The following is a 24,565-nucleotide window of genomic DNA, read 5'->3' as shown; positions in this document are numbered from 1 at the left end:
CAACCTTGCTTCCCTTTGGCCTGTCTAAGCCCCGCATTTCCTGGAACGCACACCTTCCCATCCAAGTTCTGAGTGTTCACAGCCCTTTCTCGTACAGCTTGCTTTTCGCTGGCAGCTCATGCAGGTATGGGCGTGGGTGTTCCACTGGAGAGGAAGCAGCTCTCCGTATATCCCATGCAACTCCCAGCGTCCCTTTGGAGATGCAGCAAGGGCTTTCCAAGGAGTGCTAAGCTGAGTTGATTGAATACAGTCCTGGGAAAGAAAACTGAGATTGTCTTTGCTTGATAAGCGTCTGTGGAGGGAGCTGGCAGTTACTCTTCACTGATGAAGGTTGAACAAACAGGGAGATAAAACCCTGAAAACGCAGGTTGAAGAGGCCAAATCTGACAGCAGAAAAGAAGTCTACACTGGGCAGAGGTGATGCTGGTGGATCATTTTGCAAGAGAGACCTTCCCTCTGGGAATAGGCTTTGGAAATTCAAGAGGACAGGCCCGGGGGCGGGGGGGGGGGGGGGGGGTGGAGAGAGAGAGAGAGAGAGACGCGGTCTGGGGTCATGCTTGTCTCGCTCCATGTGCTCAGCAAGCTGACAGTGATGACAGAAGCATCATATTCATGTTGAAAAAATAGTATTTCTAAATGAGGTCATTTTTATGTTTCAGAGACTGATCAGGATTAAGATGGGCTATACTCTTGGTCCGGTATGGCTCATGGCGCCCGATGTTGTGGCTTCATTTGTTCTCCTCCTAGTGGATTTAGGGCCTTGGTGGAAGGGCAAGGAGGGTGACGGGGGCAAGGGAGGAGAGCCGGTGGACTCCCTGTGCACGTGAACACAGTCAGAAGACCCGTTGGTGTTCACAGAAAAATGGAAAGAAGGCAGGATCAATGGCTTCTTCCAGTCCTTAAAGAGGAGAGGTATTTTTTTTTTTTTCCAGCCACAAAGAATTTATCATAGGCAGGAGTAGCACAGTATAATGGTTAGGAGCCATGGATACTAGAGCTGGACTTCCTGGGCTCAATCTTGGCTTATTGGCTGTGTGACCCTGGGCGAACTCCTTAACCTCTCTGTGCCTCAGTGCCTCATCTGTGAATGAAGGTACAAATTGTACCTACCTCCGAGGTTCCTGTAAGGATTGAAGGAGTGGCCCATGTAGAACGGCTTAGCATAAGGGCACAAGGTGCAGAGTTTAAGTATATAGAATAAATGAGTGGATGGAGCCCTCCCAGGGGGAGAGAGCTTTGAAAGGCAGAGTGAAGCAAAGAAGAGGGACGCTTGCTGCTTCTGGTCCCTGGACAGTGCCTTGAACAGCTCAAGGAAGCCTGGATAGTTCTCTGCAGCCTGAATGCCTTTGATCGTCCCGATAGAGTGTACTTCCCAAAGACACAATAGCTCAGTGAGGAATTCAGAAACAATTATATCACACTTCAGGAATACCCAATTACGGTATTCGCATGGCCCCAGAGAAATAATTTCATTCCTGAGGTTTTTATTCCAGCCATGCGGTTCTGGTTTTATACACATGAGATTAAAAATCGACTAGAGGCGAGCCCCCACGAGGAAGTGGCCAGTCTGGGCCTGCTGTGTGCAGGCATTCGTCTCCCAGGGATCCTTGGATGGGACTGGGCAGGTAGGGGTGGGGGTGTCACAGCTGTGCACGTCATGGACAGGCCTTCTGAAGTGAAGCAAATACTGACCTGAGAAGTTATTTTTCTTTCTTTTTTTCCCTTCCTTTAAAGAGACAGGGTCTCTTGCTCTGTTGCCCAGACTGGAGTGCAGTGGTGCAGTTATAGCTCACTGCAGCCTCCAACTCCTAGGCTCAAGTGATCCTCCCACCTCAGCCTCCTGAGTAGCTGGACTAAGGTGCGCACCACCATGCCTGGCTAATTTAAAAAAAAAAAAAATTTTTTTTTTTGTAGATGCCGGGTCTTGATGCGTTGCCCAGGCTGGTCTTGGACTCCTGGCTTCAAGCCATCCTCCCAAAGTGCTGGAGTTATAGGCATGAGCCACTGTGCCCAGACTGTTTTCTTTTTCTGTGTTTTTTTCACCCATAACTTTGCAGAATTGCCTTTCAAGTAGAGGAGTAAATAATTTTTATCATGAAATCGAGAAAAAAAAAGTCATGAAGCACCTTGAACGCTACCTTTGTTTTAGTTTGTGTTTATAAACTTGGGTCCACATCCATAGTGGTTCATGTCTATAAGTAAACGAGCAAGCTACCAAATCTCTAGAAAAGAAACCCCTAATACTGGGTATGTTATTTCAAAGTAGACTTACATTAGTAGACTTAGTATCGATATATTATGAAGGTCGCAATTACAATTACTGTGTTGAGACAGAAACTGAGTCTTGGGACTAAAGGAACAAATTAATATTCAATCAACTTCTGTTGTGCCTACCATATGCTTGGGTCTGAGGATTCAATAGTGAACATGACCTTTATGAAGCTTACGGTTTCTTAAGACAGTGTGTAAATAAACATTACAGCAAGTAAATATACGTAGCTTTGGAAGAGGGGTTTTGAAGGGAAATAACAGGGCTATGTGGTAGAGGGTATCTGGGATATAAGGACACACCCTTGAGGACAACCTACAGAAGTACTCGAGGACACCAGCAGGGAGAGCCATTACCATGTCACTAGTGACACAGTGTAGCAAACGACTGGGAGTGGCATGAACTGTCCATAGGAAGGATGCAACCAGCAGTTAGAAGACACGCACAAACCAGAAGTCCCAACATACTTGCCAAATCATTTTCTGTGTATAAAGATTATAGAGTAATATGTTTCTTTTTTTTTTTAATCTAGAAGTTTACTCACCAAATTCATAACAGTAGTTATCTCTGGTCAAAGGCAACTTCATTTTTATCAACAATAGTATACTTTGTCAAAAGGAATATGAATTCCTTTAAATAGTCACTTAAAAACACTCTTTAGAAAAGAGGATAGTGGGATGGGCTGGGCCGGGGCGGGACGCTGCCTCAGGCATTTAGGGTCAGTCCTGAAGGGTGAGAAGAGCTCCCCGGGAGCGCCATGACCAGTGGCAAAGAGGACAAGGGCTTGGTGTTGCTGGGTATCTAATAGGCGTGAGGGAGAGTGGAACAGGGACATGCGTGGTAGCTATTGATGCGGAGCTACTGAAAACCATGGGTAGCTTGGACTGGGGCAGTGTTCTTAACTCTGCGGAGTATCTAATATAACCCATGCTCCGGCCTCACTTCCGAATAGTTTAATACAATTTCCAAAAGTAAGGCCTGAGCATTCACATTTTAACATAATATGTGTCAAGAGTGTGACTCACTAGGCTCGAGCTTGCCAGTGCTGTGGAGAGACATAAAGAGTTGGAGGCACACATCAGAGAGAGAGGCAGTCGCCCTCATTGCTGGGTCTTCCAGGACCACCCTCCTGTAGCGGGGTGAGCCCAAACCTGTTCGTGACACGATGGGCACTGTGTGAGTGTGCAGGGCAGCATGCACACCTGTGACACGCGTCTAGTTCCTTGCGCGGTGGTCTGCGTGGGTAATTCTGACCCTTTGCTGCTCTGTTTCGTCTTCCTCTTGCCTCCTTCGTATACGGTTCATGCTCGTTGACATCCCGAGGAGCAGCTAGTGACTGAAGTAGAAAGCACACGCTACCCACACAAGTCCGCGTGGCTGCTGGTCACTGGAGGGCACAGCACAACTAGTGGGGTAGAAAATAGAAAACGAGGTTGTTGGGGAAAAACCCTGGCTGAGATAGAAGATTTGGGGTTTATGTCTGGATGTCAGTTCTCTGTGCTTGATTGCCATATTAAGAGTTGATGGGGGTATGTTCAAGTTCAAAACATGTGAAAAGGCAAACTGAGTCTCAAATCAAATGGAGTCATGAATTAAAAAGATTATTATACACTGAAACACGATTGTCCTCAGGTGGTTGCAATTGATATCTACCACTTGAAAACATGCATGTTGTGTCTTGTTCATTTCTGAGTCTTGCACTCTCTAGTACCCTTCCCTTTTGGAAAAACATAAAACAATAGAATGTGTGTGAGAAGTGCTGATATTTCCATTTAAAAGCGAGCTTGACCGGAAAACACACAGATTAGTAATTGTACAAATTCTGGAAGTGGGCGAATATGTCTAATGTCCACACAATTTTGTGTTTTCAGCTGTAATAGAACACCAGGGATGGAGGTTCTGATCCTGCTGTTCCACTTTATTTTATGAGTGAGATAAAATAGACCCTGGATTCACCAGTGTCTCAGGATTCAGTCTGGGACTATGCTTGGTATCCCTGTCGTTTCCAGAAGTTGTTAGAGAAATGCAATCTACCTACATCCTGGTCCTCTTTTGCTCTCTCAGATCTCTGAGGTACAGTTAAAGCAATTAACTAGTATCTATGACTTAGAATAAAGGTGTTTTTTTTAAAACACAAAATCAAGGCATACACAAAGTAGTGAGACATTTTAGTCTGTAGTTATCACTGGATTAATTTGTTTTACATCTGAATGAATCTGCAACTCCAGCTACTAATTGTGTTTTTTCCCTATTGATGTTTACACTCTGCAGACTTGAATTCCATTGTATTGAACTACTCCATATTTCAGCAGAAATGGAGTAGTTGGATCCGTTAATATTTGATTCTAAAAAAAAAAATAGCAAAATAATGGCTTATGCATTGCGATTCTGGCCTATAGAACAGTTTTTTGGGTATATTTGGGATCCATGAGCTGGATCCTACTAAACTTCGCGTGCTACAGGGATAATAAATACTTTCCTGTCAACTTTGGGTTCTCACCATGGAAACATCAGAGCCACAGCTGGGCTCTGTTAGATGTCTTTTCATTCTCTTGGCTGGTAAAAATCTTTTGAGGGAACTTTTTTTTTTCCCCCTTTGGTAGATAAGAAAACTATTTTTAAATGAAATCACTGATTCAGTTGGTCAGATATTTGTCTTAACTGATTAAGATTGCTAATTGGAAGTTTTCAAATCTCATCTTGTGCCCTCGGTAACCTAGAAACAGCCTTTAAGTTAATAGAAAGTATGAGTCCCTGTGAGGCTAAGTTCAAACTGCAGCTTAAGTATTTGGTAAGGCAGAGTGAGGCAGACTGAGCTCAAGGGGGCACTTTCTTTATCATAAATTTAACAAGCTATTTCTATGAAATATTTTTCATATAATTATGTGTCATATGCATTTTATGGAAATACGTGGGACATTTTAAATGTCAGCATTTTATCTAAAGCTTAAACTAGTTGCCACAAATGGGTCCTACTTGAGTCAAGACAATGATCCCCTCAAGCCTGTAGGACAGCTGGGCAAGTCTGGGGTGACTAGGGCCCTGGGCTGGTCTTCTGGGAGCCACAGCAGCCTTGTCTAATACTCCAGTGGGCTGTGCAGAGGGCATCATTGTGTCTGTGCTGTATGAGAGGAGAATTGACAAGCACAGTTCCAGAGACTGTTGCCAAGAAGGAATAATGCAGTGACAATACAATGATGAAACCAGTTTAGATTCTGCTTCAGTTCTATGGGGTAGCCTGGCATGGCAGGAAGGACTAGGGCCTGGATGTTAGATGTGAGTTCTTACTGGCAAGGGTCTGATCTTGCCCTCTCTAGACCTCGTCTTCCTTATTTGCAACGCGGGGAGATCTGTGAGGTCATCTGAAAGGAATTGTCACTTGTTCTTTGATCATCTGTAGCCAGTGCCTCTGTGGTAAGCACTGTGCTAGGTCCACAGTGCCAAGGAACTGCAACAGGCACCTTGGTACTTACCAGATGTCCCTGGCAGCTGGGGCCATGAGCCGGGTCTCGTGGAGAAACAAAGCAGGAGGAGTAACTCTAGTCAGGAAGAGCGGCTCCTGCAAGGGCTCCAGGGTTGACATGCTCTTGGTGTGGATGGAGAAGTGATAGATCATTAGACTGATTAAGACTGGAGTGGCGAGGTCCATGAAGGGAGAGTGGAAGTGAAGTTGGAGAGGTGGCAAGGGATGAGAGATTAGCTAGACAAATTAGACTTGATCCTAGGTCAGCAGACACATTGAGCAGGGGAATGTCATGTGCGAAATCCCATCTTGTTCCCTGGTCCTTCCTTGGCCCTCTGAATTGCACTTTAACAGCTCTGCTAAAGTCTTTCCAGGCCACGCACATAGGCCACCTGGGTTGAATACTTCCTGGTGCAATTAGTTTAATGTCTTCTCCCTCACCTCCCTGTGACTCCAAGAGCGAGGACCTTATTTAGCACTGTACCCCAGCATCTTGCACGTAAGTGCTCAACAAAATACTTGTTGAATAAAAGGAGATAAAGCCCCTAACCCAAAGTTAGACTGCCTTTTTTTAGAAAAAAATTATTTTTTTGCTATTTTAAAAATCTCAATTTTACAGAATTGGATTAATCATCATTCTTGCTTCATGACATATTGTCAGCATTGGTCTGTGTATGGCAATCTCCTAGTTTATTTTTATATAATATTTATTAATATAAAGACCATCAATGAGACTATGACCTAACTAACATACTAGAGTGTTACCCCTAACTTAACACCTGTCTGTGTGCTTCTCACTCTGCCAACCCTAGACCTAGGTAACCAACACTTTTAAGTTTGTGTTGATCATTGTCTTGTGGGGTTTTGTGTGTGTGTGTTTTAGTAGTGTTGTACATGTACATTTAAACAATATACAATTTAGCTTTTTGGATCTTTATAAAAAATGTATTATATCACATATGCCTTCTTGGACTTGTTTTCTACATTCCACATTATGCCTCTGGTGGTCATTCTTATTGTCGTGTGAGGCTGTAGTTCATCCATTTTTACTGTCTGGAACTTACCACAACCTTTATATCCTTTTTCCTGTTGGTGGGCATTTGGGTCATTTCCAGCCTTTGACAGTTACAAACAATGCTTCTGAGAACATTCTCAGACCCGTATCCTGGTACACTGGTGCTTCGGTATCCTTAGGGAAGGTTTCTCGCCGCGGTGCTATTACCATTTGGGACTGAATAATTCTTTGTTGCAGAGGCAGTCGTATGCATGGTAGGATTTTTAGCAGCATCCTTGGCCTCAACCAACTAGATGTTAATAGCACTCCCTCCCCCCGCCCCAGTTGTGACAACTAAAAATGTCAGACATTGACAGATGTCCCCTGGTGTGGGGGCAGAATCACTCTGGTTCAGAACCACTGCCCTAGGGTATGGCAATGTCGTTTTTAGGTCATGGTGTGAATATTTAACTTTCTAAGATAGTGCCGATTATTTTGCTGCAGTGGTTATACCTGTGCGCACTCTCATCAGCAGTAGGTACAAGGTAGCTGACCTACATTCTCTTCAGCACTTGATATTATTAGACTTCTTGATTTTGCCAAGTAGATAAAAAATGGTATTTCCTTGTGGCCTTAATTTATAGTTCTCTGATTTATAGTGAGTTTAAAATATCCCTTCATACAAGTTTATTGGCTGTGTTCATGTGTTTTGTCCACTTTTACAGTTGTGTTTTTGATTTTTAAAATATATCTTGTATATTCTTGATTTGAGCTTGGATGTATTGCAAATACCTTCTCTCAAGTAATTGCTGAACTTTGATCCTGATTGCTTTAGTCCTGGAACATGCTTTTAACACTGTTTTGAGTCTCTCTATTGTGCTTTTGAAACAGCTCAGCAACATTCATTTTCCTTTTTGTTTGTGTTTGAAAGCCTAAGAAACCTGACATTAGCTTGAGACCCAAATTTGGGAAAGTTAAATTGGCTTTGATGGCAACTATGCTGTACAGAATCAGACTGTGAGCCTCTGGGTTGCTTTTCGAACGTAAAAAAGGGTGGCCTCAAATCTGGGACTGTTTGTGGTGAAAAAGAAAATGCCTAATGGATTCAGAACAGGCCTGTGCCCTAGAGTAGCTCCTTATCAATCGAAAATAAGCAAAATACCTGTAGAGGTATTTCAAAGCCAAAGGCCAAACACCCAGACTTCCTTAGCACAAATATAAACAAAATTAAGTTATACTTTTTAAGAAAATCTAGCTTGGGAAAAAATGAAGTTGTCTGAATTCTTCAAACTTAATTCTTCAATATTATTAGCATAAAAATACTTTTGATTTTATCATTGCTGGAACTAAATATTAATAAAATCATTGAAAATCATGTGCCCTACGAGAGATTGTTTCCTTCTCCGCCCCTGTGCATTCTGGGGCGAGGCCAGTGCTTTGACCACAGGGCGTCCTGGACGTGGCCCTCCGAGTGAGCAAAGGTGCTCCCTGCCTTTGGGTTCAGCAAAGATACAACTTGCACACATGACATGCAAATTTATTGCAGGATCTGAGGCTGTTGCGCTCAAAGAGGAGACAGCTTGGGAATGCGGGTCAGGATAGCTGTCTTCAAACATCTGTGGGGCAGCTATGTGGAAGAGAGAGAGAGGGATCAAAAAGACAGATCAGGAGGAGTAACTCTAGTCACTGTGAAGTTATAAAAGGGAATTGCTGAAAGGGAAAGTGTTGCTGTCTGTCAGTGGTGCAGAACACTTTGCAGCGTACTGTGCCCTCCAACACAGGGAGTCCAGCAGAGTTCTGAGAGTCCACTGGTTTGGGGAGATTAGAGATGTCCTCAGAGGGCTCTAAGATGGTAATAACAGCTAAGAGCTGGAACAAACTGATTTGCTTACTATGTGCCAAACCTTGTCAGAGTGCTCTTACATATTGGTGCAATCCTTCTAGGAGGGTAGGTACTGTTACTACCCTTTATAGGGATGAGGGGAGTTAGGCTCAAGGTCACGCAGCTCGGAAGAGGTGGAGCTAGAGGATAAACTTGGGCAGCCTGGCCTCTCCGTCTCCGCCTGGGGGAGTAAATGGAATCAAGTCATTTTGGAGGGACGAGGAACTCAGTGTTTTGTTTTAAAGGGGAGAGGCTCATGGGTTGGCAAGGTGGAGGGCATTCCAGAAGGAATAACATCTGCAAACTCCTGGTGTGATTGAGGGAAGGTTGTCTCAGGCTGGAGGTTGTGGGTACAGTTTTCACTTGGCTGCTGTGATAGCAGGGAGAGGAAACAAGGACTGAGGTTGGTAGGGGGTGGCATGTTGAGGGTCTGCTGTGCCAAGCTTGAAAGGACAGCTCAGATGTGCTTGCTGGTGGCTTCTGGCATTACAGGAGGGATACTGTCCCCCTGGTTTCCTTGTTTCTGTTGGAGGAACCCCCAATCCACGTTCCTGAGACAAGTAAGCGTGGGATTTTGTCAATGCTTCTCTCTTCCTTTGCTACCGCATCTACTCAGTCACCAAGTTCAGCCAAATCTTCTACTTTAATTCTTTCTAGATCCATCTCTTCCTCAGTACACAGCTGTCAACCTACCTAACTACGGGGCCTGCGTAACTTTGATTCCAAAATCTGACAAGCACATTATAAGAAAGGGGAATTATAGATCAATCTCTTTCTAAAAGAGATATGTAAAAATTTCCTAATAAAATGTTAACAAATAGAATCCAGCTGTGTATAAAAAGGATAATATTAACACATTAAAACAAAGTGGGCTTTATTCCTGGTGTATGCAAAGTTGGTTTAACTTTTTTTCTTTTTAAAAAAGCAGGCTTTGTAACTCTTTATCAGAAAAAAGGAGAAAATCATGATTGTCTTGACAAATGCAAAAAAAAGGCATTTGATGGACGTTAACACTCATTTATGATAAAAATTATTAGCAAACTAGGACTAGAAGGAAACTTTATTAATGTGATTAAGAATATTTACCAAAAAATCTATGGCAGGCCTCATTCTTTCCCCTGAAATATGGAACAAGAAAAGGAAGCATCACTGCCACCACGTCAATTCAAAATCATGTTGGAGATCCTGGCATGATGCTGTATGATAGGGCAAGAAAAAAGAAAAGCGTATGGATTGGAAAGAAGTAACTGAAACCATCATTGTTTTAAGATTAAACAATTGTCTACATAGGAAATCTATGAGAATCTATATAAAAAGTATTTTAATAAATTAAAAGTTGCTGGATACAAGGTAAGTTTACAAAAAATTTTTATTTCTATATACCATCAACAAATAAAAAGTGAAATTTAGAACTTGATAACATGTACAGTAGTATCCAAATTTATACTGAGAAATAAGTTTAATAAAAGATAGCTCAGACCGCTACTGAAAATTTAAAACCTTATTAAGAGAAATTAAAGAAGGTTACAGTAAGATTAGGTGCAAATAAAGGGTATTCTATGACAATGAATTACAAGACTCAATATGTAAAGATGTCAGTTCTTCAAATTTGTATGCAAATATAATCCTAATCAATAGTCCAGCAAGATTTTTGGACTTTTGGAAATTGACAAGCTGATTGTCATGGGAACGGCTTTCTCCTCTATTTCTGCCCCCTTCAACTCTGCTTTTCTTGGGTGGGCTTCCCTTACAGGCAGCTTTCCCTTACTAGGGGTTACAGCAGCCCCAGACTCAGAGTGTCCCCACAGCGAGCTGTCCCTGAAAGCACCAGGAGAAATCCCAGGTGCGACTTGGCTTGGCTCTGTCTAAACTTCGTATCCATCCTGGGAGTGGGGGTGGATCTGGCCCCCTGAACCACGCTCATGGAGAATGAGGGGGTGGCATGCCCAAACCGTGTGTGAGCCATGGGGTCAGACCATGCCAGAGCGGCCCTGGCCCTCGGTGGTTTCTCATCAGTGGTTTCCAGCGCGGTGACTGTGTGAGGACTCTGGTTGCTGCATGAACAATTGCTGGATGACTGTGTGGAGGAGAAAAAGCACGTAGAAGGCCTGCTCGAGGCCAGAAGTTTCTCTGAATTGCATGTGGAGGGTCCAGGGTGGTGGCCTCGAGCCACCTTGACAAAGAAATTTGGTCTCTTCTGGGTTATGGCATCTCCACCCTACATTTAAAGTTCCTCGTCTCAGAACTGTCTCCTTTCTCCTAACAGACTGAGTGTGATTTTCTTCATTTCAGCCAGCCGGGTTTTTGTTTTGTTTTTGCTTCATCTTCCTGTTCGTCTGTCATGCTCATCTCTCTTTTCCATCTTGTCTCTGTGCATTTCTCTTTGCCTGACCTCATCTCAGGGATGAGGAGGAGGAGCAGGAAGAGGAGCAGCCAGTCACGGAGCCCAATTCAGAGGAAGAGAGAGAGGACGATGCCCCCTGTCAGGGCAAGGACAGGTACCAGGGGCTGGAGCCTCCCAAGCTCACGTTCAAAGCCGGAGGCTCCTTCCTGATGGATAGTTCACCACCACCTTCTAGTGCCTCCCTTCCTCACTGCCTCCCCCGCAAACCTTTACTTACGCTGTACACACAGCCACAGAATGCCTAGCTTTGTAGAAAAATAGCTGAGCACGTTTTCCTTAGAGAACTGCACTTTTTATTAACATCCTTCCTTTCTAACCATACTTTATGGAAATATCACTCTTCCCCCCCCCGCCCCCCCGCCACTGTTCCCCCTCTCAATTAAGTGCTTTAGCTCAGACAGATTGACAGTGACTAAAAAGGTTCAACACTGCTAAGATTTTTAGTCCTTTTAGCATGGTAGTAAGAATTCCATGTGTTCCCTTCTTCCTGATTTTATCAGTACAGTATTAGCTACAATGTGTGGGTAACTACTGTATTAATGATTCAGGTTTGTTTTTCATCCAGATGGATAGGAATATTTTCACCCCATGCAGCATAACAAAAATTTCTGTTTTTATTGTTGTTGTTGTTGTTTATTTGTTTTTTATTCTCATGCCCAGAACAGCTAACCTAACTCAGCACCCTTTGGGGAGTTTGTTGTCCTCTCTGCTCACCTTGGCAAGGTGCATTCTTTCTGTCTTCAGGCAACGTTAAGAGACACAGGCACCTTGCAGAGATTTTAAAATGTTGTAGGTATTTTCCCCAAATGATGTCTGTATAAAAAAATAAAAATTTGCTCATGGGTAATTTCATTTTCCAATATTCAAAAATAATTCTAAAATTGAATGTTTTTTTGTCACTTAATTGATTGCCACTGCAAATAGACATTTTTACGGTTTTTTCCTCCTATGGATAAGCAAAATCAAAAGGATCTTGGGTGAATTTGAGTAAAGTCCTCCTCTTGCCAGTGTACAAGTTAAATGGGGTGCTTTGCTGCCGACACCTCATCTCCCGGGCTAGCAGTGCACACTCAAGGTCTCGTGTGGGCTCAAGTGACGCTCTGAGACTCCCACCATGCCGGAGGGTCATAGAATCCTCTCTGAACTGACAAATGATTGTTTCCCCACCTTGAAATGTCTGAGAAGAAGCCAGCGGGGTGTGGAGAGAAGAAAGAAGTGAGCTGATGGTAGAGAGTTAGCCACACGTCTCAGGATGAGAGGAGGAGAAAGATCAGCGAGCAACAGGGCCCCTGCCCGCGCCCCTCTGCCGTGCTTGGGGGTAGTGAGTTGTTAGCGAGGGCTGCTCTGGGGAGGGAGCGTGTTTGGTTGCCAGTCCCACTGTATGTCAAAAGTGAGCCACGGGAAATGTAGACCCTCCATAAAACACTGGTGTGGCTCCACATGTGCTTCAACGTGCATGTTCTGTCCCACACCGCACAAAGCCTTCAACCCTCGGGTATTCACAGGGTTCCACACCTACAGCCAGAATCTGGCTGGGAAGGGCATCTCTGTTGAAGGTGTGCTGCTGTTTACACAGGTAGATGAGTGCTTAGGCTGCTCAAGGTCCCTGACTACACTGACTGATGCCAGAGGGCATCCTTCACTAGAGACTAGTTGGGCTTTTCCGTGTTAGGAAGTAAAGGTGTGCACGTTAGACACCGGAGTTCAATCTTGACAGTACCTATTAACTAACCTTGATCCCTGGGTGCTGTTTGTTCTCTGGCTTAAAAATATGAGGCTTTAAAGGGGCATGAAGATTTCACCTTCCTTCTGTTGGGTCCATGTCTCCATTGCTCCCACTTCCTGCCGGCTTCTGCTTGATGTATGCTTGACACTTGGTGTGTGCTTGACACGGCGACACCGCACTGGGCACACTGCAGTGTGGTCTCCGGCCATCCTCCCATTCACCCAAGGAAGCCAGTGTGTCCCTGCCCTTATAGACAAGTGGAGCTCTGCATTTGAGGTAGGAAAGAAAATAGTCATAAACCTGTGCCCAGATAGACATGGCTGGGAGTCAAGTTCCCTGGGAGAGAGACTATGGTTTTGAAAAATGCAGAGTTTCACAGAGATTCTCAGATTATAAAGGTGTGTATTAAAATACCTAAGTGGCCGGGCGTGGTTGCTCACGCCTGTACTCCTAGCTCTCTGGGAGGCCGAGGCGGGCGGATCGTTTGAGATCAGGAGTTCGAGACCAGCCTGAGCAAGAGCGAGATCCCGTCTCTACTAAAAATAAAAAGAAATTAGCTGGACAACTAAAAATATATAGAAAATATTAGCCAGGCATGGTGGCACATGCCTGTAGTCCCAGCTACTGGGAGGCTGAGGTAGGAGGATCGCTTAAGCCCAGGAGTTTGAGGTTGTTGTGAGCTAGGCTGACGCCACGGCACTCACTCTAGCCTGGGCAACAAAGCGAGACTCTGTCTCAAACAAAAAAAAAAAACCAACAACCCTAAGTGTTTTAAATCCAGCTTACTGAAGATGAAAGTTTTATTTTAAATTTAAAAATATTTTTTATAAAAGTGATCTATGTAACCAAAAATATTTTACCCCCATAATACTTTGACATAAAAAATAAAAATAAAAATAGAGTAAAATAAAAAATATTTAATTGACAAATAAAAATTGTGTATATTCAAGGTATACAATGTGACATGTGACAATTTGATATATGTACACTATAGTGATTATCACAGTCAAATTAATTAACGTATCCATCACCACCCACAGTCACCATTTACGTCTCTGTGTGTGTTGAAGACAAGTTTTTAAAACTAACTGTGGCAGAATCAGGCCTGTTTGAAGGAGTCTAGACAACAGAGGCTTAGTGGTAGGCTCTGGGGAGAGCAGGAAAGGGATGGAGTTTGTCTTTCTTTCCCGGGGCCCTCCCTGCGGCCCTTTGCACTCCTTGCTGGCATTTCTCTCCTTTCCTCTTGTCCGTACTTGCTTGCACAAAAGGCTCTGAAAGCAGTTACTGAAGTATATGGCTTTTTGAGATACCTCTTCCTCAAGGCTGGGCTTGTTTGCAGGAGGACAGATCCTCTATTTGACCAAGACAAGAGATGAATTTCAAATTGTGAAAATTCAGGTGCCAACACAACCAGCAAGGAGAAACTTCGGGGGGTGGGCAGGTGCAGACGAGCCTTGGGGTCCATGAAATCCCTTCTCAAAAGCCTCCATGTGCCTAGAGGCCAGATTTGGTCTGGGAAATGCTTCCTGGCACCCTGTAAGTCCTGCCTCCCAGATGGCAAGCCAGGATTGCTTGAGCAAACCAAAGTGTTTGGTGATAGGCTCTTATTCTACAGTTCGGAAAACGCAGCTGGACTCCAAAGTAAGTGGCCATATAACAGCCCAGTAGTGGGGTTTTTACGTGTCTTTCTCTCTTTCCTAACCTTGGCTCCCTCTCTCCCAATCTCTTTTATTCCCTTCTCTTCCTCTCCTCCCTGCTGGGCCCACAGCGAGGCCAGCCCTGCCTCAGAGCAGAGCCCTCCTGGAAAGGATGCTGCTCCGGAGAGTTCTGCCCTCCCAGCTGTCTCCAATGCCACGTCGAAGGGAAAGCCGCTTCCAGCCAGCAGTGCAGGGGGGAACCCTGTGTGCAGTGGGTCCTCTGTGCCTGAAGCCACCCGGCCTGGCCTCCTGCTGCCCCCTGCCCCTGCCCGGGCTGTGAGGCCCTCCTCCCCCGCACCTGCCTCCCTGAAGTCGTCACCGACCATAGACAAGCTGCCCTACGTGCCCCACAGTCCCTTCCACCTCTTCTCCTATGACTTTGAGGACTCTCCCTTATCCAGCAAGGAAAAGGAAGCAGAATCCCAGAAGGAAAACAGGTAGATGTGCGCACATGGAGGCTTGTTTGAGGCTAACCCAGGGAGGGGAGAACACAGCCTTTAACTGCATCCTTTGGCTTGACTGCTGCCGTGTTCGTGGGGATTTGAGTCGGAGCAGGGAGCAGTCGTGGCATAAACTAACTTGCTGACCCCTCTCTAATGACCAGTATTTAGATAAGATGCAGAAGAAAATGGTCATCCACAAGGAGATCTTTTGTTATAATAACTAATAATGGATTTTTAAATGTAGAGTTTTAAAAAATATGCATGGTCTATCAAAATCTGTGCATCTTGGACCCACCCATCTGGCATGAAGTTGTCTTTGACCTGCGGAATGCAACGAAGTGCTTTGCCATCTTTCCCTGTAGCATTGTGAGTAGGCTTGTCCTTTCTTTGACAGTTCCTCTGATTCTGTCCCTCTGAGCGCATATTCTGCCTCTGAGCCCTACAACTTCCGGTCTTTCTCTTCTAATAGGTGGGTGTTGTCTTTTTTTTTTTTTTTTTTTCTTTTTCTATAGCTTTCTGATTTGTATTCTAATTTATACGTTTTTCTTTCCAAAGGTTTCTTATAGCATCCCATTAGATGGCACACAATTACAGTTTGAACCACTTCAAGGGGCATGAACATAATTATGTTATTTAACTATGAACACTTAAATAATTATCGTAAAAGCTGGAGATGAGGCAGAGTCCCTCTGCCCTCAGAACTCCCCACAGAATGTGTAACAGTTGCTGTCTGCCTGTCTGTGTGACTGCCCTTCACTGTTGCCTGAATTAGGAGCTCTCTGCTGGAGTAGGGAACGGGACAGTGGGGGTTGTATTTTGAACAAAATCAATAGTTGGTCATTCTGATGGCCACTCATATCTTAGTATAACGAGAATGGAAGTTCAATAAATGTTGGCTGTTATGAGCTAGGTCCTGTATTGTCCATGAAATTAGTGCTTTGAAGTATCACTTAACCCTTAAGAGATAGGATTCTATTACTAGCCCTTATTTACAGCAAGGAAACTGAGGCACAGAAAGGCTAAGTAACTTGGCCAGAGTAAGTCACGCAGCTCGTGAGTGGGGGAGTGGTTTCAGTCCCCGGCGGCCTGCTTCAGAGTAGGGTCCTAACCTGTCCACAGTGCTCCTGCCTGTCTTTTGGGCAGTCTGTCACTCTCTTCTCACCGGGCTTGCCACACCCTTGCCAGGGGTTCTTTAGGCAAGTCCTTGTCACCAAGATGCTTTTGCCAGAGCCTGTGTTTAGGGAACCCCAGCCTGGGTGTCTGGCATGAAGCTGTGCTTTGTTTTTCTAGGATCTGGACCTGGAGGGCAGCTCTTTTATACCACGAAAATGACTAGTCTTTTTTATTAGCATCAGACCTTTCATCTAATAAATAGAAGGATTAATTTAGAACTGTGACCGTCAACCATTTTTGCTTACATATAACATAAAAGAATTTTGAAGATTCCCTCAAAATTTTAAGTAGACTTTCTAAAGTTTTTTTTATCTTAAGTTTAAATAGTTGTAAAGGATATAATTTGCCTATTGTATATATCCTTTATATTTTTGTCAACACCTTGGAGCTTCAGATTTAACTGATTTAATTATGGAGAATACTACGTAGGCCTAACTGGCAAAGGCAGTCCTCAAATGAGGACTCATTTCTAACCTAATTTTTGTTAGAAAAGATCTGACTTCATGTTTCAGTTGAAATGAGCTCATGTGTGTCCCTGACAACTGCCTCAATTCTGGGTCTGATTCTCAGGTAGGTGGGCAGGTAGACAAGATAAAGCATGAGGTCTTGCTCCTAGTTTGTCCCTGGAAAAATAAAGCCACGCCTTTTCCTTCCTCAGTATTTCTCAAGGAATTCCCTCAGGAGAGACAGCACAAGGCAGTGCCCTGCACTGATACAGTCTGCTTGAGAGTTTTTGTGTTTCTGGAAGTGGAAGGCAATTGTGGAAGGAGAGACAGGGAAGGGGAACTGGGAGACCCTGGAGCAGCACAGGCAGATCTATTTTAAGAAAGAGCCGATATGGAACTTGAGGATCTGAAAACCCATTTCTCCTTCTTTCCGGAATGGCTTTGTACCCCTCCGGGAGTTGTGAAGTGTGCTTGAATATCTGGAAACTGTAAGTTCTTTTCTAGGTCTAAAATTCTGGGATTGTTGTGCTCTTTCACACAATTTTTGTGGAATGAATCCAACATGACTCTTATGCCCTCCAAGAACAATATCTCTGTGCAAGTTAGGAGCTGTACGTTTGACTGGAATAAAAATACCTTGGCAACCTCATCTTCCCAGCAGAGTGTGTTAGCCCATGATGGTGATCCTGGACTTTGTGGTGACCGTCTCAGCCTCTAATGGGCTTTTCTGGGCCCCAGGTCCCTCCCACTTGGTCTGAAAGCATCACTACTACTTACAGTCCTGAGAGATGGCAGCAATAGAAACATATAAATTGCCCAGTTGAATATACACATAAATTTCGAAAAACAGCCACATACTTGTGAATGAGATTGACTTTCATTTAACTGAGCAGAGTTTGTAAACTTTCAAAATCATCTGGCAGAAATTTGAGTACTGTATAAATATTGTTTGAACCTAATGAATTTTCTGATGTTCACTTGCTGTGGTTTTCATGGGTCTGTGTGGCCACAGATTTGACTGCTCATTAGTTGACTACTAATAGAATGGGTTATGATAGAGTCCAGTTAGTCATTAAAAAGAACGCCCCTCCCCACCCCCACACAGTGAATTGAATGATCCAGTTAGTTTGGCTAAAATTGAGAAGCAAAGTTGGGCAGAGTATGAGGCATTTGAATTAACTGCTTAGCCATTAGAAACACCAAAGGAGGGAAAAACGCATTATGCTTGCTTTATTTCCCTAATGTCATTTAGACACAGTTTTAGCAAAATGACCCTGTTAAAACATTCTGCAGGATGTCCACTTGTGGTTGGAAGGGGGTCAGTGTAGCTGCTGGGGTAGGATGACAAGCTGAGTGTCCAAGGGGCTGCTGGAGCAGTCCTGTGAGCCATGAGGGGCAGCACTAGGGCCTTGTCGCTTTCCTATCCCTGGTCAGGGTGCTTGCTGTCTAGTTTCTCTTCTTCTTTGCTTGTTAGTGCTCCCTCCTCTCTTTCTTCCTTTTCTTTGCATGTTCCTTTCATCCTTTGCTTTTCTGCCTTCTCCACGGCTCCCTGTGGTTTGGGAGCCCTCTTGAAAGATCAAACCAATCACTTGGAGAAGCACTTAACCTGTTGGACAAGTAGAGTGTTAGGTTTTTAAAGGGAAGAGAAAATGAGCGCTCTGAAACCAACTCCCATGAAGACAGTGTGTTAACAGAGAAGGAGGATGGAGTAAAATGCTGTGGTCTGAGTCTCCGTCCGCCTGGCAGAGTGCCTGGCACTGAGAACCTGACATGTGAAACCAAATAAACTAATAGGGGGAGCCACAGCCAGCTGACCTGAGTGAGCGGTGCAGGGTAGATCTGGGCAATGTAAATATTTTATTTTCCATTATAATGGAATTTATCATTGAAAACTGAAATTTCAGCTCTGTGTTCCATCTTTTTAAAAAATGGCCTATTTTTATACTTTTTTCCTGCACATAGTTTTTGACCTTTGAAAATATTTTTGCAGTTATAATCAAGCTGTGTATAATATTATATCCTGATGTTTTCATTCAGCCTATATATCAACATTTTCCATATTGTCACTTACAAAATTGGTCATCATTTTTAATGGTTGTGTAATATTCCATTGATGAATACTGTATCATACTTTCTTAGCATTGTTACCTGATTGGGTAGTTTCCAGTTTTTCACCATGATCTAAATAACGCTCCGATGAGTATCTTCGTGCATAACGTTTTCAGTGTCTGAGTAACCATAAAGTTATTTCTTTGTTAGCTTCCCCAAAGTGAAATTACTGTCTAAGGATACATGCATTTTGCATTCAAACTGCTTTCCAGGAAGGATTCTGATTTCTGTTGATCAGAGTTTGAACTGGATTCTCCATGTGCAGGAAGTTCTTTGTGCACATAGATCATAGAGGCTCTTGGGGTCCCACACATAATAATACAGTGTCCCTAACAAGTTTAGGGGACGGAGTCAGCCCTGCTCTGTGGCTGGGTAGGTTGAGAGGCAAAGCTCTCTGCATTTCATTATTTGTAACTAATCATGAATGTCTGTTCCCATGAAAGGGCTTCAAATGATGATTTGTTTTCTGGGAATGTTCTGAGTGATGATAGCTAAATATGAACTGCTAAAGGACATCCGTGCTGAAAAACAGACAGAAAACTCTAGAATTTCACAAATCCCGATACTTGTCAGATATGTCTGGGAAATAATCGAAGCTTATGTAAACCCTAGTGGCTATCATTTTGGTTCAGGGGAAATGGTGGATGAAAACATGAATACACACACCACTAGGCCACAGGCTAGTCCCGAGGGCCTGGGGGCAGTTTCTCTTTGATCCCTGAACATGCGATGAGATTATGTTTAATGAATGAAACTGATTCAGAAATACCTAAAGTAGAATTTTTAATAACATGTTTCTTTAGCCAGTCATATGGGATTTCCTACACACCTGTGATGGAATAAGAACACTGGTTATACCACCATGAGAAGCAAGAAAAATCTTCATGATTTAAATGAAAATCATTTGGATTTTTATTAATAATTGATGTCAGTAACTAATTTTAATATGCAATTAAAAAGACAGGAAATGGGAGGGTTTTGTTTAAACCCTTTGTCATAAATCTTGTTGCCTAATGGTTTTGGACTTTGGGAAACTTCTCTAATGAGAAATGATCAGAACAAACCAGTTAGTACATCTCTTTAGATTAGAATTATCACTAGCAGTGGTAGCATTTCCAGACCTGTTTACTTTGCAAAAATTAAGATGGTTTGCTAAATTTTATTTATTTACTGACTTATGCTCGTGTCTCTATCCCTTCCCCCTCAACCTAAACCTTTGCATTTTTAGGTACAGCAACTTTGGCAACAGCTCTTACCACTCCTCAAGACCGCCATCCGGACCCAGTGTGCCCACCACCCCCACATCGTCTCTCTCGCCCCCACAGGAGGCCAGGCTGGAAAGGTGAGTTCCGTCAGCCGATGACTGTGGTCCTCAAGTGAGGGGAACCAATTTGATTAAGAATAGTTAACGGAAAAGTATAAATAAAATCCATAATGTGAAGTATTTTCCTTTACTGCATGTAGTCCAAAGGCAAGAATATTTTCTCTCTCTTTCACACTATTTACTAACTATATATTTTATTAGAGGTGATAGTTTATTGTTGTTATGGTCTCATCCCTTGCCCACTTTCCATAAAAAATATAAAAATATCTTCTAAAATACTTGTGTGAGTGTTTAGATTCATCCCTTAAAAACTGTTCTAGATTTCATGGTAAGCTCTGTGATTTGTCTCATACACATCCGTTTTTAACTTTGAATGATTAGATCTATGTAAATGAGCAGATAGTGAGCACATTAAGGTGCTATGTAATTAATCCAGGAACTACTAGAAGAGAAAAGAATTGTATGGGTATGTGGAAGGAATTTAACTTGGCAAGAGTATCAGACCACCAGAAATTAACTGATTATGACTCCTAGAAGCGAATGATTGTATAAGGATGTGTTTACAAGGGAAAGGTAAAACCTGTAATTTTAGAACAATTAGAAGCAGTTATCCTTACATGGCAAGAGTGCTGAGTTAAAGAAGACTGGTTAGGGTTCCAACTCACTCACTTGGAAGTTAGTCAATCCCTGAGGGTAAAATGCCAGTTATGCCAACCCTTACCTTAGAGGGTGGTTTTGATGAGCAAATGAAAAGGTCCACGTGAGAGTGCTGTGTGAAGCCCTCCATGTGTGTCCCGCAGAGGATGATGGCATGTCATGAATCTAGACACGAGAGATTCACGGAAGTCATTTGCCTCAAATCCCAAATTTAAAACAAACTAGACCTGTACTCCACATTCTTATCCTCTTCTACATATGCTGAAGTGTGTTTTGCTGAGCACTGCTAGAGATGGGCAGTTTGGTTGGGTTGTAGGGCAGGCAAGACTTTAAGCCCCAGGAGGAAGAGGTGTCCAATGTTGTTTGCCTAGCCACATGTCACCGCTCATTTCTAAGATGGTATGTTACTCCCACGGCGTCAAACGCTCTGATTCCACAGGCCAGTGTGGCCCTGGGCTGGGCACGCTCGGGCTAAGTTGGGTCTTAGTAACAAGGTAACCATTTGATTACCCTGAAGACACTCTCACCTGTCCATGGCCTTGTCCTTGACCCTAGGGCACCTCCTCTTGGGATCAGCCAAGGTTACCTGCAGTCCTAGAGAGGTCACCATAGAGATGACCCTTGTCATACGTGATGTAAGATTTGAGGCCAAAATGAGGAATATTGGAGTCTGACTGACACGACATTGCATATCTCATACCTGCCAGGCTGCCAGTTCCTCAGGGACTAGAACTAGGCTCCGTTCGTTGTTTTGTCCCTTGTCTGGGGCTTGACCGTGGTAGAGCCATGGCAAATACTGGTTGAAGGGTCAGGTGAATCAGCCACTCACTGGTTGGGAATAGTTTGGAGCTCCATGAAATTGGGAAGTTGTTACAAAGGGCAGGAGGCCCAGGTAGTCCACGGGTTTACCAAAGCCCTGGGCTTTGAGGATGCTCCTCTCAGCTTCTAAAGAGGAAAGCCCAGCCTCTGCCCACTTTCCTACCCCTGGAAACCCAGGTCCAGGTTTGACCTGGAAGGTCCAGGACCCAGGCTCCTAAAGGACTCTCTAGCCTGTGTCTCCTTCCCAGCTTGGGCTGGCTGAAGCGCCCCAGGGAAGGAGTAAACCCAGAAGGGTGAGACTGCATTGCAGAGTGCCTTGAACACCCTGGGTGGACTTTATTCTGAGACCACGGAGGGCCGTTCAGGTTTGGAAGCAGAAAGTGACCAATTCTAATTTGTCAGCAGCATAGAACACGCCAGCAGAGAGAGGCTACAGAAACAGGCGCTGCTGGGAAGCTGCATCCGAGTCCCAGAGAGATGACCATGCCCTACAAGGGCAGCGTCTGTGGGGCTGGAGAGGGTCAGCAGGTTTGGCTGGACTTGGCTACTGCCTGGAATGAGTGAGGGTTTGGGCTTGTGCTAGTGTGTGGATATTAGAAACAAGGACCTGAGATGGTACTGGAAGAAAAGCAAATTCGGGGTGGAGATGTTCAGCCTGGGTCTGCAAGTTCTAGGGAGTCCGCATGGCACCCAGGGAGATGTTCTTGGGGCCCGGGGGAGGTGTGAACTCAGCAGCCCTTGGCTTGAAGAAGGCCCTGGGATTAAATGCCTAGGGAGCCTGACACTGAGACCGGTCGCTGGGGAACAGCAGTGGCAGGAGTGGCTTCTCTTCTAAGCTCCTCCTCTTTCACAGCGCACTATTGCTGTAGGGACTTGGTTACCTTTACCATCTACCACGTCCTCTGGTGAGTAAAGTGGCTTCTGAGAGTTTAGCACTCCCTTTATGTTTGCGTGTCTTTTCCACGGTCACTTTGTGTGGCTTTGAAAAACCATTGATGAATCATTGGAAATATCAGATGTGCAGTTTCATTAAGACCAGGAAGCCACGGGGCCTGGCTGTATTACCACTTTACTGTTACCTGGCTAGCTTATGTTTTGTGAGTGGGGGGAAAAAAAAAAACCTAAGAAGACCCCCGACTCCAAATCTCATTTGTGCACCATTGCCCGAGCATATTATGTTAGTTGCACTTACGATAATAGACATTTTTATATAGTTTACTTTTTTTAATTTTTGACAACTGAATTCTTTAGATACGACCCATAATCTGATTTCACATGTATAAGTATTTTCTGCCTATTTAGATATGTGATTATTTTTTACTGAGGTATATACTTCAGTAGAATTTATAAGATTTATTGTTGAGATGTATTATATACCCACATGTTATTAAAATCCAAAAGGAAAACTTTTCTTAGGAAAGATATTGAACTATTATAAGTAATAGTTGCATTTTGCAATAAGAACTCACATCTTCTGTGAGCATACCCCTGCCTAATAAACATTGTGCCGGAATGCCGTGCACTGCTGGGGGGCTCTAGAGCTCCAGTCCCTTGGTTTCAAAACAAGACTGACTTTTCTGAAGTCCTGGGTGAATCAGACCAACTAAAATGTCCCTTCAGGCACCCCGGCCCACTTTGGAAACGCAACTGGGCATCATCGTGAGCTTGGAGTTTTCCATTTTTTTCCTCAAGTATAGCAGTGTGTTAGATGTTAATAAAACTTGGAATGATAAATTGACCTAGAAAGGAAGTGCCGAAGAAACAATACACAAAATTAAGGCGAGGGTATTAAAACTAATCCATCTCCACATCTCCTAGTGCAGCTTCCTTAATAGGGCTCTCTTAGAAGCAGAGAGTGCAGCATTAATTTTCATGAAATTGGAACTTAAGTTGTGCCAAAACAAAGCAAGAAAACCAGAACTGTTTGCAGAGGCCCTCAGGAATACAAGATGCAACTGTTTAATGAAAGCAGACTTTTAAAATGCTTCCATTTTGAAAATGTACTTTTGAGCGGAGAATTTCTAAATATTTTCTTTTTGAAAGAAAATGAAACTACGGGAACATTTGAACCATTCACGTTCAAGTATTCAAATGAAACAAGTAAGCAAACAGTGACCACACCACAAGCAAATCATGGCTCTGGGGCACTGGGGAAGGCCAGGCCTCTTCTCCTTCCGTCCCTGCAGTGACTTCTCCATCTTGTGGGCCTTCTCGGAAATGGCAGTTACTGAGTGAACATGAGAGAACAGTAAGTCCAGGGCCTGGGCCTGAAGGTGCTTTAACGTGATCAGCCCTTGTGCTGGGACTAGGGAGTCCATGAGAATGAGATTCGTTCTGCACTGTCAGGGCTCAGTGGGAGGATGTTAGAGGAACTTCATGCCCAGATTTTAGGGCCCAAGGGAGGATTTCCCTGTGGACATGCTGAGCTAAAACCTAAAGGGTTTAGCCATGCACCTTAAGCATTGATTCTGTTCTCCTTTCCACTTGTAGTAGTACCATTGTTTACTAGAGGTGACAGTCACCTGCTTGTTCTACAGATTAATGTCAAGAGCCCTTATAAGACTTTGGGAATGGTCTTTCTCATGGGGTTGTCCCAGCAGAGTTTTTCCTACTTCCTGTGAGATCATAAGCCCAGATATAAGTAATGACACCCGCCCCCCCAACCCCCAGGGAGGAATAATGGATAAAAAGGGATGAATTTTGGTAAGTACACTTAACATGAGATCTCACCTCTTAGCAAATTTTTAGGTATGCAATACCTTACTGTTAATTACAGGCAGTATGTTGTGTAGCAGGTATCTGGAACTTACCTTGTTGTAACTTTATGCTCATTGAACAGTAATTCCACATATCCCCCTTTCCTTAGCCCCCTGATGATCATCATTCCATTGTCTACTGCTATAGCTTGGACTATCTTAGATGCTTCATATCAGAGGAAGGATGCAGTGCTTGTCCTTCTGTGATTGGCTTATTTCACTTAGCATAATGTCTTCCGGGTCCATCCATGTTATCACACATGGCTAGGTTTTCCTTCTTTTTTAAAGCTGAACAATATTCCATTGTGTGTATATACCTCATTTCCTTTATGTGTTCATCTCTTGACATTTGGTGTTTCCATATCTTCGCTCTCTAAAATAATGCTGCAGTGAACATGGGAGT

General features: G+C 43.8%; 1 protein-coding gene across 3 annotated transcripts in view; it reads left to right on the top strand.

Moving 5' to 3' along the window:
- Positions 1-24,565, top strand: part of FHOD3 (formin homology 2 domain containing 3) — a 428,111-nt gene that overhangs the window by 300,722 nt on the left and 102,824 nt on the right. For 2 of the 3 annotated variants that reach the window (XM_069468095.1, XM_069468094.1), the window contains exon 11: positions 19,835-19,948. In XM_069468095.1, coding sequence (XP_069324196.1) covers positions 19,835-19,948 — 114 coding nt within the window. Of the gene's footprint in view, positions 1-11,010; positions 11,107-14,506; positions 14,873-15,272; positions 15,348-19,834; positions 19,949-24,565 lie in introns of all 3 variants that reach the window. The other variant, XM_069468093.1, reaches the window with a different exon arrangement.

Source organism: Eulemur rufifrons, chromosome 5 (assembly GCF_041146395.1).
Source record: "Eulemur rufifrons isolate Redbay chromosome 5, OSU_ERuf_1, whole genome shotgun sequence".
Lineage (NCBI taxonomy): Eukaryota > Metazoa > Chordata > Mammalia > Primates > Lemuridae > Eulemur > Eulemur rufifrons.
Note: the sequence above shows the minus strand (reverse complement) of the source record. Positions and strands in the feature narration are given on the sequence as shown.